Here is a 13,488-nt window from a genome sequence, read left to right on the forward strand (position 1 = left end):
GGGGCAGTTTGGGGTGGTGATGTTTAGGGCAATAGGTAGGATTACCTCAAGACTTTCCAAACAATTCCAATCAATGAATCTATGATTTTTTTTTTAACTGATCAGTTGGTTTATTTTATTTAATTAATTTAATTAAAAGTTTAGTCAAGTTGTTTCTGAATGCAGTCCTTCTCTTAATTTTAACGCTAAACACTCCCAACACGGTGAAAATTGCATGACTTGACCAAAGGACCAGAAAGGACTACAACGCAAAGGACTCTGGGAAACAAATCAACCTCTGCCCCAGGGATACGTCATCTATAAGTAACGTCCACTACGTCACCCCGCCGCGCCAACTCTCGCCTGACTGTTGAGATGTTAGTTCAGGTAACAGCAAAAGTCTGTTTGCTTGTCTCTGCGCTAAATTGACTAAATGACCGGTTAACAGAAACACTGAAACACCACCTAATGTAAGTACTTATTTAAGTTAAAATTCAAATGAAGATCACCAACCTTAACGGCAGTGTTGTCGGTACTAGTCAGTTAGTGTTATTGTTGCAGTAGTTAACTAGCTAGATACAGTAGTTAACATATGTTGCACTTTAGCTAGGTTTTGTTTAATTCACACCAAAAGTTTATGTAACGCTAAAGTTAAAGCTTACGGCCTGTCTGACTGGTTATATAACGCTAGTGTTGCTTGCTAACGTTAGCAGCGGTGTGAAATGTCCAGTGTTTTGATGGCGCAGCTAACGTTAGCTATAGCTAGTTAACCTCATTAGCTGCTGGAAACGTGACATTATAATAGTGTTTATTCGTCTCATGTGAAAGGGCGATGCTAAATAGGCAGATAACTTATTTGTCTGCCAACAGCTATACGTTATAAATGCGAGGTCTTAGAGAAAAGCCAGTTAACCTTGTAACATTGCTAGCATTTATGTCTGGTTACCACCAGCCGGGACTATAACCCCGAAGTATTTTACTGTCTTATTTTACAGACGTTACAAATGTAGAGGTCTGTACCTTATTTACTTCAAGAAATGTACTGAAAATGTTGTTGCCAAGAGAGCAAACTTTATGCACATCAACAAAAGCCAATTATCTCACTGAACGTTTTGCCAGTAATCTCTGGAAGCTATACACAATTTAATTGTAAGCATGCTGTCCATGATGTTTGCCGTTGTGTCTTACTCTTTCTGCATATTGGCAAAATCATATTATAAAAAACACTGCACATTTCTTGCTGGTTTCCCATTGTATTTCTCTAAAACGCACTGCTGGAATGACAGCTGTGATATCACAACAGCAGCCACATGTGGACTTAAGTTATGTGTAAAAATACTGAGTCATGTTCTGATAGGTCATATCTAGTCAAAAGGTAAACCACCCCTGGATGACATCCTAACCTTTGAGTAGATGTTGCCCTTTATCCAGAGAGATAAAACAAGATCTATTCATAGTGAGTTTGTATTGGCCACATAGAATGAACAGTTTTCAGTGTTGAATGTATGACAGAATATGTTGTTCGATATGAACTACTTCCAATTTTAAGCAAAATACCTACCTTGAACTATTATATTTGTTGGTACTGTGCAGTCTTATATTTGATGTGTTCTTAAAGTTATATAAGGAGCCATTAGCAAAGATTTTCTTAGTAAATCCACAATAACAACAGCAATCATTGTGTCCAGTTATTCTGTAGGCAGCTTGCCTATTCCTGTGATTATGTAAGTGTTGTGTAAATGTCATAGCAGGGCTTAACTGTGGTGTCTAACATCAGCAGCATAAATTGTGTAACTGTAACAGCAAGGATTATGTGCTTTGCTTACCTGAAACTTGCTGTTTAACAGAAACGCTCTGTTCCGTAGTGACCCAAAGGAATCAAAGAGGAGAATACTGTAGTTTACAGATATGGGGGCCCTGATATCCCGGTGGAAGGTAAGTGGATGAGCGAAAAGGAAGAGTAAAGTAAAAAACAAACAAACAAAAAAAACCCCACTAGGTTTATGTAAATGAAAAGAAAGTGAAATAGAGGAGTAAACATTGTGCAATATATGAGATTAAATAAAAAACAACACTTTACAATTATGAGACAAGACTAATACAGGTTTATCTTAATGAAAGTCCTTTTTAAGAAGAGAGTTAGCTGATGAAACAGATTTTGTTGGCCTGGGCTCCTCAGGTAGACATTTAAAAGGTTGCCTTTCATCACAGGGATTTAAGAGGGCTGATGTATAACGTGGGGCCAAGTCATGCAGTACCTCAACCTGTATTAGTAAAGTCTTAAAATCAGTTCCAAAATATACAGGCAACAATTGTAGATAGACATAAATCAATAAGACTGACCCTCTACCTCTGGCCAGTCATGTTTTGGTTTTATTCAGTGTTTGGTATTTAGCAGTTCTGCTTAAAAAGTTCTGCTTAAATTCTGATGCACTTCATGATAATTTTGTTCTAGTGTGCATATACAGTAAATGGCAGCATTTAAATGATCACACAGTACCTTATTATTAGATTAAATTGACACAAAATAACATTTAAAAGACGTGAGGTGACATATTTCTGTTTTTGGTTGAACTGAATTATTTTACTTCACATGGCTTGGACAGTGAGCCTAGATGAAATTCATTTACTATTTTTAGACATACTAGAGAAGTCAAAGAGAGAGAGAGGGAGACAGACAGAGAGACAGCAAGAGAGAGTGAGCAATAGAAAGTGCAACCCTTGGTTTTTGCATGCATTCATTTTCCAGAAAGAGAGAGTAGGAAGTATAAACAGAGGGATGGGAACAGATGTAGACAAATGGTAAATTACATTTGCTTTTATTAACATGTAGCTGAGATATTTCAGTGAACCAGGAACTGACCCCTTGATAGGTCATAAGTATGCATGTGTATACAGGAACAGGGTTGCTTGTTTACTGACAAATCAATCAGTTCTGAATCTGTTGGCTGTCAGTGACACTGAGAAGCCCAGTGTTAATTGTTCTGGATAACCTGAAGGTGATTTTATGATCTTTATACTCAATCCAGGCAAAGCCAACCACAGTTGAGCAGCTGGAGAACCTTGACAAGGTACTGACTAAACATTGTATCTGATTGTACTCACACATTGCTTATAACACTGTTATAATGCTTATGGCACGTCTTGTCACAGTTTTGTTCATAATGAAGATATACTGTACAATCAATTGGGACCTGTCTCCAAAGCAGCATTATTGAATTATGGGATCACACTGAACATATTATCCAGCTAACAGCATTAATCCTGCTTCATTAGAAAGGTCGCTATTTTATCAAAGATGGGATTTGGCATGTATCAACCTGAAACAGTAACTCATACTTGAATATCCCAAATGAAATCAGAGCAAATAGAACATAACTTAAAGTTAAGGAAATGGCTTTCCTGGAAACTCACAATTGATGAACTCTAAACTTAACATCTGATTATTTGAGATTCTTTGCACTGTTTAAATAACCTTTAACCTCCATGTTTCCCTTGTAGGAGATTAAAGAGCTGGAGGAGTTTAGAGCCAAGAACCAACGTCTGCAAAAGGTAAAGTCGGCAAAACATCCAAGACGTGCAGTGATGTTCTTGAATTGTAGTTTTTTGTTTTTTTGTTTTTTTTTTTCCTCATCAGTGTGTTTGTGTGTATCTGTCTGCAGCTGTGGGTCGGCCGGTTGCTTCTCTACTCGTCAGTCCTATACCTGTTGACCTCTCTGATCGTGTGCTGTCTCTACCTACCTGAACAATGGTTGCAGAGAATAGCCATGGCTCTGCCTTTCTTCATATACCCTGTGCTGTGAGTGCTCACGTTGTTTTACAGTATCCTTCACAACTTTCTGCAAAGTACAGACGTGTGATTTTTAATCTGATACACAGCCCTTTAGATGTGTCATCTTTAAATATTATTTCAATACCATGTTCCTTGTATGCACAGTGTTTTTGCATTTGATTATTTTCCATGAATTTGATGAGCTGCACAGTGGGCAAAGACAAGTGCTTGTGTTAGTTGACAAGTTTGAATCTGAAGTTGATTATTAAGAACAACTACATCTCTCTTTTGGCTTTTCTTTTTCTTTCACGTCATCAGGGTGTGGTTCATCAGGAAGTTGTTGGTCTTCCTCTTTTCCAAACGCACTGAGAGAAATAGTAAGTTGTCTGTCAGTCCCTCTCTGACACATAACATATCTTTTTCAGGCTTTTGTTGATTTTAGGAATTACCAAATGACGCTTTGACTGTGCATTCTTACCAGATTTTTATTACCTCTTTGTAACATATGAAACTGCATTGATTTTATAGCCTGCACTATAGAGGCAAACAGCTGCAATGACTTTTGAGTTTGAAACATCAGAAATCAATCACTAAGTGATACTTTAAACTGTACAACTAAAACAGCACATAGCTTGATAATACTGTAATAATACAAAGTCATTAGCTTAATAAAATGCTAAGTATACACCACTTCCACATGTGTTTGACATAGTATATTTCATTAGCTTGAAATGAAACAGATTTAAGATAAAGTGAACTGACTAAAGTTATTTCTGCTTCTTTTTTCAGATGATAAACTAGAAGATTTAAAGGCTGCCAAAAAAAAGATTGTAAGTGTCCAATTCTTCTTTATGCGTCTTTTACTGGCTTGTTTAAAGAGTGTTTGGATGTTATGGGTTGAGGGAGTATTACTGTCCTTTTTTCCAATATACAAAGTAGTATTTCTTGTCATTGCCACAGCGACTTGTCAAACAAGAATTGCTGCTCATTCGTTGCAGCTGCCTTCTAACATTACATTTTCTGTTTCTTTTACTTATAGCTCATTTCAACAAGCTTAGAAGACGGGGACTTTTTGGTCTATTCTTTTATATGTAGTGTCCCTTCTCAATATTTAGGTTTTGCTTCTTCGAGATAAATCATTCTGGCCTTGTTTATACCTACTGCTCCTTTGTGGTTTAACCAGTTGACCACAATTCAGTCTGCGTGTTAGAATGAAATTTTCCTTGTTTTGTGTTTCCAGCTGGAGGAAGTGATGGAAACAGAGACATACAAAAACGCCAAACTCATCCTGGAACGCTTTGATCCCGAAGCTAAGAAGAAAGCTGTGAGTGCCGTTGTGTATTTTTTTTTTAAATCTGTGTGTTTGTAGTTTTACATTTTATTGAAACTTCTGGTTTTGTTTGCTGTTCGTTTGTAGGAGCTGGAGTCGACTCCGGTGCGTCCCCAGATGACTCCCAGGCCAGGACAAGGTACAACACACATCAATACACAACAGCAAAATAAAGCATCACATTTAAAGTTTCAGTGGTGTTTGACGGAGCTCAAGCCAGAGTTATCCAGAGACAAGTCTACAAAAAGTTATTCACTAGAATACAATGATTAAAGGATAGACACATCAAATTCTTGCCTCTTCTAAAGAACCAATTCTGTCATAAATTCCTCTCCTCTGTGCAGAGATTCGACATAGAGGGGTGCCAATGAGACCCATGCCAATGGGCACCCCGGCTGCAATGGCAATGACTCCCGTGGGAGCGCAGCCCCCATTGGGACCAGGGGGCACACCTGTGGGTAAGGCGGGCACACAGAAATACTTAACATTAAGTATTATGAAGTGTCACAGTTTGTAAGTGCATCAACATTGATGCTGGGGTCCACACAGCACCGTGAGTTGACAGTGAGAGTTTGTCAGTTGTGTTTTTTCACCAAGGAATATTACAAGTCAAGTCTGTCTATGCAGATTCTCAGGCATCCAGGTCATGGGCGAAGTACTAGGTCAAAGGCAACTGGAATGAACAGCAAGTCCAGTTGCCTTTGACTTAGTTCTTTTAGACATCTGTTTGTGTCTTTATCCCATGTTGCTCTCCCTACAGAACCTGTCCCTCTCTCAGCTCCAGGAGGACCACCGGAGAGATCTGCTCTGTCTGCCTCTGTCCTCCAGGGGGCACTACCCAGGACCCCCTGCTCCCCTATACCTGGTGTAGGTAGGTTGTAAAGGCTTTGAGTGCATCATGGCATAAATGCTTCTATGTATGCAAAAAAAAAGAAAGAAACATCTGCTGTAGCTGGTTTCTGCAGTTTAAGTTTGTGTTTTGAAAGACCCAAATTCCCATATTATTTCTCAATTTAAAAAGAGTAATGCATTCTTGTGTGTGTGTGTATTAATTTCCATGTGTGTGGACTGTTTTTATAGGCATGCACCCACCAGGCCCTCCATTAGCAAGACCCATTCTGCCCAAAGACAGGGGAGCTGTGGACCGAGTCATTGAGTACCTGGTAGGGGATGGACCACAGAACAGGTAAAGACCCTTTTTGTTTGATGTTTTTTATTATGTAAAACCCCTTGTGGAAGTAGCTTGTAACTTACTCACAAATTCACATTATCATTTAGCAGTTTCTCCACAAGAGAGTGGTGTTCAGTCATTGTCAGACCACCTCAACCCATACCAACCTGCACTATCTATAGGATTGGAAGTAATATCAGCAGTAGTTTAACCCTGTAGATGAAGACATGTTGATGTCGCCTCCTACTGGCAAAGTAAGGAATAGCTGCAACAGAAACTGGAAAAAGGAAGAAAAAAAGCAGTAGTTGTCATTGCTGCTCATTGCCAGCATGTGGTACAAGTGTTATAATTGCAGAAGCATTTAATGTCCTTTCCTGTAGATGGCGCTTATCAGCATGTCTGCCGCAACTTTTCCTGCCTACAAGACTTGGGTGGAGCCCTCTATCACAAACACTCTCCTAGTTTGTTAGTTAGCTTCACCTATTCAGCTATATGTTTACCTTTGATTGAAAAGCAATGTACATGCAATGGGGTATATGTCTCCTGGGATCATCAAAAGTCCTCTGGCAAACAGGTAATCACTGACGGAAGTAGACGAGGCAGGCTAATGGAAATGAACTTTTATCAAATAACTCCTGCACTGAACATCACAAATTATTATGTCAAACAGTCTCTCTCCCTCTCCCTCCTTCCTTCCTATAGATACGCTTTGATTTGCCAACAGTGTTTTTCTCATAACGGCATGGCTCTGAAAGAAGAGTTTGAATATCTAGGTAAGAACAGAAACGCACCACTGCATTTACTCAAGGAAGTTATAATGCAAATTGGAAATATTAACCAGTGGAATCAGAGTTCATGAAATTATACAATCTCTCCTTCTAATTATCTAATTCCGTTCTTGTTTTCTTTCTCCCTCCCTCTTTCTGTCTCCAACCCCCCAGCGTTCCGTTGTGCCTATTGCTACTTCCTGAATCCGGCCAGGAAGACACGCCCTCAGGCTCCCAGGCTTCCAGAGTTCAGCTACGAGAGGAGGCTGCGAGCAGAATCACGTTCCCCTGGACCAACACCGCGTTCTGGGACAGACGCAGAGGAGAGCCCACCCCCTTCTGGAGGTACTGAAAGATACACAGACAAGCAGCAAGCAAGACCAACCAAGACCGGGTCTCCTCAGGTCTGAACTAAGAAAACAATGAAAGGAGTTTGTGTTAAAGTCGAGAGCAATGCTGAAGCAAGTATTAATTAGGACCAATGCTAAAACTGTGGACAAATACAGTACCTGTCCTGATTCATACACACTGGAGGAACAGTCAGACATTATTTGACTGATTGAACATCTGAGATTTGACAAAAAGTAAATTAGGTCTGAATCTGAGATGTGAAGGGAATTGAGAAAATTGGTTCAGACTTGGGACCAAGACACTTTACATGTGTGCTACAACTCTGAGAGAGACCTGCACATGCACACATACTCTCATACTCACACCGTTCTGTGTGTCTTTATGTTGCTTACTCCATGTCCTAACCAGTGTTAAATGCTTCTTAGTACAGTGCTCCAAGTTGACCTTTTTCATTTGTGTTTGATTCTTTTCCCAACTTTAATGATATCAACTTTGATCCTTTAGTAGTTGTTGGTGAGCAATGAGCCCACAGAGGTCAGACACCACCACCTTCAAATATCACCATCCTCTTTGCCACAGGAAGCAACAGATTGTTAAAGAAATTAGAATTTTAAAATTGAGAAATACAACTGGCATAACTTTTACCAGATGAAATCAGTTGAAAAATGTAATCCTGACATGATTCTTTCTAGTTGCAGACAACCTTCTTGTTTGTTGTCACTATGGTGCAACACAATCCAACTAGTAACCAAACCAGTTGCAGGAAAAAATGCAAGCAAACTTTTTTTACTCTGTTTTGAACTTTTGCAGGGTGGCATACCAGTTAAATAGTGTATGTCTCACCCAAAATGCTTGCTAGTTAGTATTGTTTTGGAAATTGTTTCAGTGTGGCAGTAATCAGGCAAGTAGAACAGACCCGTGAAACAGTGAACAAAATGCTCCAACATTACAGATTGGTTCAACAAATTGCTTAGTGCAAATTAGAAGCAAAAGCTTTTATTTAAATTCCTAAACAGCCTGCATCCATCAAATTCTACATTCCTAGAAGTTCCTCAGCACATTTCCTTTGTCAGATCTGTGAGCACGCTTGCCGTATTGCGTTATAGTGACCAGTGGGTTTAATGGTGTGATCTTGCCTCTAGCTAAGGCTCCGGCTCCGTGGAATTTGGTCCACAGTTTCCAGATCCAGCAGAGTCCAAAGAACCCTCAGAACCGACCTCTGCAGAGTCCAGGTTCCCCTCCTCTCCCTGCTATGTCTGATCTGGCTTAATTTGAACTGATTTGATAGCTTTGATTACCCCAGAATGAGTCCGTTTTCTTCGCTGTAGAATCCATAACATTGTAGACCGCAGACCAATGCCTATTCCAAATTGCTACCTCTAATCACACTAAAGCAACAATGGGTTTTAGCAGTTACTGGATGTCTACACCAGACCTGGGTCAAATAGTGTTTACAAATTTTAACCTCTTTAGAGAATTAGAATTCATCTTGCAAAGTTTATAAAGTAACAAAAACTCTAGTGAAAGTTGTATGCTTTTATTAACAACTGATCTCGTATTGCCTGCATTGTCCTGATGGATTAATCCTAAACATTTGGTGCCCTATGAATTTAAGCAAATGCTAAACAAAACTATTAATAAAAAGTACACTTGTTCGACCCAGATCTGGTCTTCACAAAATATTTAGACAAGCTTCCTAATTGATTGATTTGCTCTCCAGTCTATATAGTTAATGTCTAAATTGTCTCAAAAAGCCTAACATTTTCTTAACTTGTGTCATCTACGCCTACATTAAGTCAGAGATCAGAGTTTGTGCCTGGTCAGATCACTTCATGTAAAAAAGAAAAAAGAAGCTTGTCACATATTTTGTGCATAAAGTATAATTTTGTTTCTGGTCATTTAATCCCTATTTGGACCAGATGTATTTCTTTAGGGGAGCTTGGGTGATTTTAATAGAAGAACTGTGATTAGTGGTTTTAATCCTACCCTTAGCACATTTTTACCCAATCCCAGTTGTAACTAGAGTGCCCAATACCTGTTTTTTGTGTACATGTTGTTCATCTCATAATTTAATTCCCATCTGTACATTGCAAGTATATACTGTACTACACTTGTGTTTCCAGTTATTTTAAGTTCAGCAAGTGTGTCATGTGATTTTCCTACATTATCATCAATTACAAACCACCTCTTGTAATTGGACAGTGTGGTCCACAACAATGAGTTTAGTAATCGAAGAGCAGTGCAGCTGTTATATTACCCATCTCCTCCTGGAATATTAATTCTGTCCAAACGGGACTCAAGTCTTCCTTTTGCTACGGTCTGGATTTAAGATTATTTTCTATGTAATGGAATGCATCTTAAGGTGTGCAAATGATGGTGCATTTAGATTGTGAATCCTATTTGATGTTTTGAATCCACAGTGAAGCATACTAAGCGTTACATTAAGAAGCAATGATTTTAAAAATGTAACTATATTATGAATGTGAATCTGTATCACCAGAGCCTCTGGCATTGATTTTGATGATGAAAGGGTTTTTGTTTGTGTTGAACAGCCATTTTACAGTTTTAATTATCCTCTTGAAGCTGTGTTGTTGGATGGGAGGAGCGAGATTTTAAAGGATGTTTATAAAGCCTCTTACATTCTCTGTTTCTCCCATCTCTGTTGTTCAGTCAGCTCTTGTTTCACTTATGTTAACCCTAACAAGGGAATGCTGCTAATTTTCTTTGATTTACCACTGATTTTAACAACCAGTGATTGTTTTATTACAAACTATTCACACTATCTTAGATGCTCCCTCTTTCTCTCACCCTTCACTGTGGTTCTGTCTCTGGTTATATACATGACTTACTTACACATCTTCTCCTTAGATGAGAAAGAGCTGGGGGAAGACGAAGTACCCACTAAAGAAGTAGAGAGTGAGAGCCAATCAGAGGAGCAGTCGCAGTCGCAGCCGCAGCAGCAGCAGCAGCAGCAGCAGCAGGAGGAGGAGGAGGAAGAAGAAGAAGAAGTGGTTCAGGAGGAGGAAGAGGTGGCATCAGAGCAGAGTCACAGCGCCGCCTGTGAGACAGAATCTCAGCCATCGTAGTTGCAGGAAGTCCAGAAGAGGACCAGGGACGTCTGATCATTCTATCCAAACAAAAGGTGTCGGTATTGGCCATGATAGACAGGTGGCATTTTAAAGCAATATAGGTGGACAGCGATTGTCACCACAATAGTTTAATGATATCTTTCTTCCTTGCAACCAAAAACTTCTCATCTCACTTTTTTTGGGTCTAAATTCAACTGTTCATTTTTTTCACCGTCAAAAGACCATCAAAGCACAGAGAGGAGATTATGTGCTTGGTAAATGGTGTGTATTCTTACTGAAAAACATAATTCAGTATGAGGATCTAAATTATTATGTTCATCATATTTAATAGTAAAATTGTCCAGCGATGTTGCCAAAAATTATGCCAACGTATCATGGCCGTAACAGTTTGATTGGTTGACATGGAAGGTGTCAGAGTGATGATTGTAGTTTTAATCTTAAGGCTGGTTCTTCATAGTTGGCTGCTGATAATGCTCTGTATGTGGTAACTGGCATAGGTATTTTTTCAGTATTCTATGATTTACACTATAAGGTTCTTTTGCGTTTGAAGTAGTTGGCTGCTGTATGATTTGTTGATGAATAGGGTTATGATTTTAGATAGAAATGCTGGTTCACAAATGGTTTGTCCACAGATGCAGCATAAACAAAAACTTGCTTAAATCTAAACTCCTTCACTGACCCTGACCCCACTCAGTGTGGTGTCTATATTTTGCTAGTTATTTATTGTTTTGTTGGGTTGTGTACAAAAATTTCTCACTAAGGTCTGTGAGAAAAGATTTAACAAGTGCATCTTAAAACAAACCTTTTGCGAATCGGGACTTCATCAATTGTGTTTACAGTGTATACATACAAGTGTGCCATTAAGTTTCAGGGTACTGCTATGTCTTTCTTCATCTCCTGTTTTTAATCCCCCATACAAGTTCTTAGCATAATGATACATTTTATTTGGATAAATTTGTTATACTCACATTTTACCTAACATGTACACAATTAATCCTGCTAAAGTTTTTAAGTTTGTTTTTTTAAAGATGTTTTAGGAGTTAAGTGTTAGGTGCACTCCAAGGAGCAAAGGTTCTGAAGTTGTAGGCCAAAATAGAAGAATAGACCAGGGTGTATACCAATACTGACAATACAGTAAATGGATGACACTAACCAGAGAAAGCAGCTGCTGCAGGTCTATACAATGACTGTTGACCATTCATGCATTTGCTTCCTTTTTTTGGTGAGAAAGTTTAATGTAGTCTAACTTCCTGTAGGCCAACTTCTGTCAGCAGCAAATTATTTTTACTAATGTCAAATGTCTCACGTATGACCCAATAACTCAACTCAGATCAGCCATCAGTGACGCAGCAGAAAATGTGTGTTTTGAGCAGATGTTTGTTTGTAGGCTATTTCAAATGTGTGGTATAACCTTGCTGCTTTGTCTGTGCTCTATCTTGATAGAAACAACATGTGGACTCATTAGGTCTGGAAAAGTCATACTTTACAGAAATAATTTGACTTATCGTTTTTCCGAACCAAGCTTTTTTTGCAGTAAGTGAACCTCTACAATTGAACTGAGTATTTTTTTGTTTTTTAATAAAGATCTTTCTTTGAAATAACAGACTGGAGCTAAAACTGCCATTGTATCTCTATCTGGTTGTATCCAATCATAGTTCTCAGTAGGATTATCATTTGCCAAATGCACTCTTGTTTTATCTGTATTTCCTGACTCCATTTGCACTGAGTTTTTCTTTGTATTTATTTGACCATATTGTGTTTTAATGTGTTGTTCAGGTATTACTGCACCTTTTTGGGTTTTAAACATTTAGAGGCATAATCTGTAAATGCCACGGTAGTGTCCCAACTATTTAAACGTATAGGCCTGGTTTGAGTTCTGTCGCTTTTCAGGTTGCTGCAGATTAGCCTTTGTTAATCAAATGTTTTAAAGTGTTTTCTTCTTTGTGCTTACATTGATTTTAAGAGTTTTAAATATGTGCACTCACTGTAGGTGCAATCATAATGTGTGCTTTGGTTGCTACTGTTATTTTCATTATTTTATAGTGTAATATACCCTATTTCTACTACCTACTGTAACAACATCAAAATTAAGGAGGTTCATGGTTAATTTGCCAAGCACTAGCACCTAGTGTTTTTGACAACAATTTACTCTGTTATTAAATGGAACCAGAAGAAATAGTGAGTGTCTATGCAAATGTAAATATGTTGTATCACCTGTGTTGTACAGGTCTGGCCCTAGAAACACACCCAGGCTAAGTGGGCAAAATATTCTTGAGGGGTACACATGAAGTTCTATTTGTGTATATTTGAATGTGTTTAGTTTCAGTTTTTTGCACTAATTCTGTGTGTGTTTCTAATTAGTCGTTGACATCAAAACCTTGCAACAACGCAGAATCATTTGGCAAAAGTTGGCCGTAAAGGTTTGGGCTAGCCTTCTGAATCTGTACATGGCAGCAGAAGTGCTTTTGGGCAAACCTTTGTTGAATGTTGAGGTGAGACCATGTAAAAAAATTTAAAGTTGCTTCACTTCATGCCTTGACCACAGTTTGACAATTTGATTTTGTCCTGTTATTTCCCACCACCAGGCAGCTGGTGCAAAATGTAGCATCACGGTACCCATACCCTTACTGACTTGTGTTTGGCTGAATGGTACCAAGTCTTTTTATCCCCCATAATACCTGCTGGTGATGAAAATGTGGTAAAAATTCAAAATATGAAGCTGTCACTTTAATATTTAAAAACTTGTAAGATCCTCAACAAGTTATCTCACACACTGACACATGTAATAACTGTTTACTTACTATTTGTAGTTTTGTTTTTCTCTGCTGGACTTATCAGTTACATTTCCGCCAATGCTGGTTGTCATTAAGTGTGCGCATGGCACGCCTAATAAAGTTTGTCAACAACAAAAGGAAGGCAATAGTTGTTCTGTTCTGGTTCTTATATGCTGTCTGTGTCTTAAGATTAATTTAATTAACATTAAAGTATCTGCAAGGCCAGATACCACTAAGGGTAAGTGAGAAAATATT

General features: G+C 38.5%; 1 protein-coding gene across 5 annotated transcripts; it reads left to right on the plus strand.

Annotated features, from left to right (window-relative positions):
- The first annotated feature begins 291 nt into the window (after window positions 1-291).
- On the plus strand, window positions 292-13,374 carry lnpk (lunapark, ER junction formation factor). Of its 5 annotated transcripts, none has more exons than XM_044215136.1 (16): window positions 292-449; window positions 1,845-1,914; window positions 3,009-3,050; window positions 3,481-3,531; window positions 3,642-3,778; window positions 4,070-4,128; window positions 4,541-4,581; window positions 4,992-5,075; window positions 5,169-5,220; window positions 5,426-5,539; window positions 5,842-5,952; window positions 6,162-6,267; window positions 6,955-7,025; window positions 7,194-7,364; window positions 8,513-8,602; window positions 10,239-13,374. In XM_044215136.1, exons 2-16 carry the CDS (start codon window positions 1,888-1,890, stop codon window positions 10,454-10,456), a joined length of 1,374 nt encoding a protein of 457 aa, XP_044071071.1. In that variant the 5' UTR covers window positions 292-449; window positions 1,845-1,887; the 3' UTR covers window positions 10,457-13,374. The 5 variants fall into 5 exon arrangements, with proteins under 5 accessions (XP_044071071.1, XP_044071073.1, XP_044071074.1 ...); XM_044215138.1 differs by having other exon boundaries at window positions 5,860-5,952; XM_044215137.1 differs by having other exon boundaries at window positions 301-449; window positions 1,827-1,914.
- Window positions 13,375-13,488: the final 114 nt, after the last annotated feature.

The sequence above is a fragment of the Siniperca chuatsi genome, linkage group LG11, assembly GCF_020085105.1.
Source record: "Siniperca chuatsi isolate FFG_IHB_CAS linkage group LG11, ASM2008510v1, whole genome shotgun sequence".
NCBI classification, from domain to species: domain Eukaryota; kingdom Metazoa; phylum Chordata; class Actinopteri; order Centrarchiformes; family Sinipercidae; genus Siniperca; species Siniperca chuatsi.

Excerpts from the sequence above, each read along its gene's own strand:
- lnpk (XM_044215136.1), top strand. The coding sequence starts at position 1,888 with ATGGGGGCCCTGATATCCCGGTGGAAG. Across the intron at positions 5,076-5,168 it reads CCGAAGCTAAGAAGAAAGCT|GAGCTGGAGTCGACTCCGGT; the intron begins GTGAGTGCCGTT and ends GTTCGTTTGTAG. Across the intron at positions 5,953-6,161 it reads CTCCCCTATACCTGGTGTAG|GCATGCACCCACCAGGCCCT; the intron begins GTAGGTTGTAAA and ends CTGTTTTTATAG.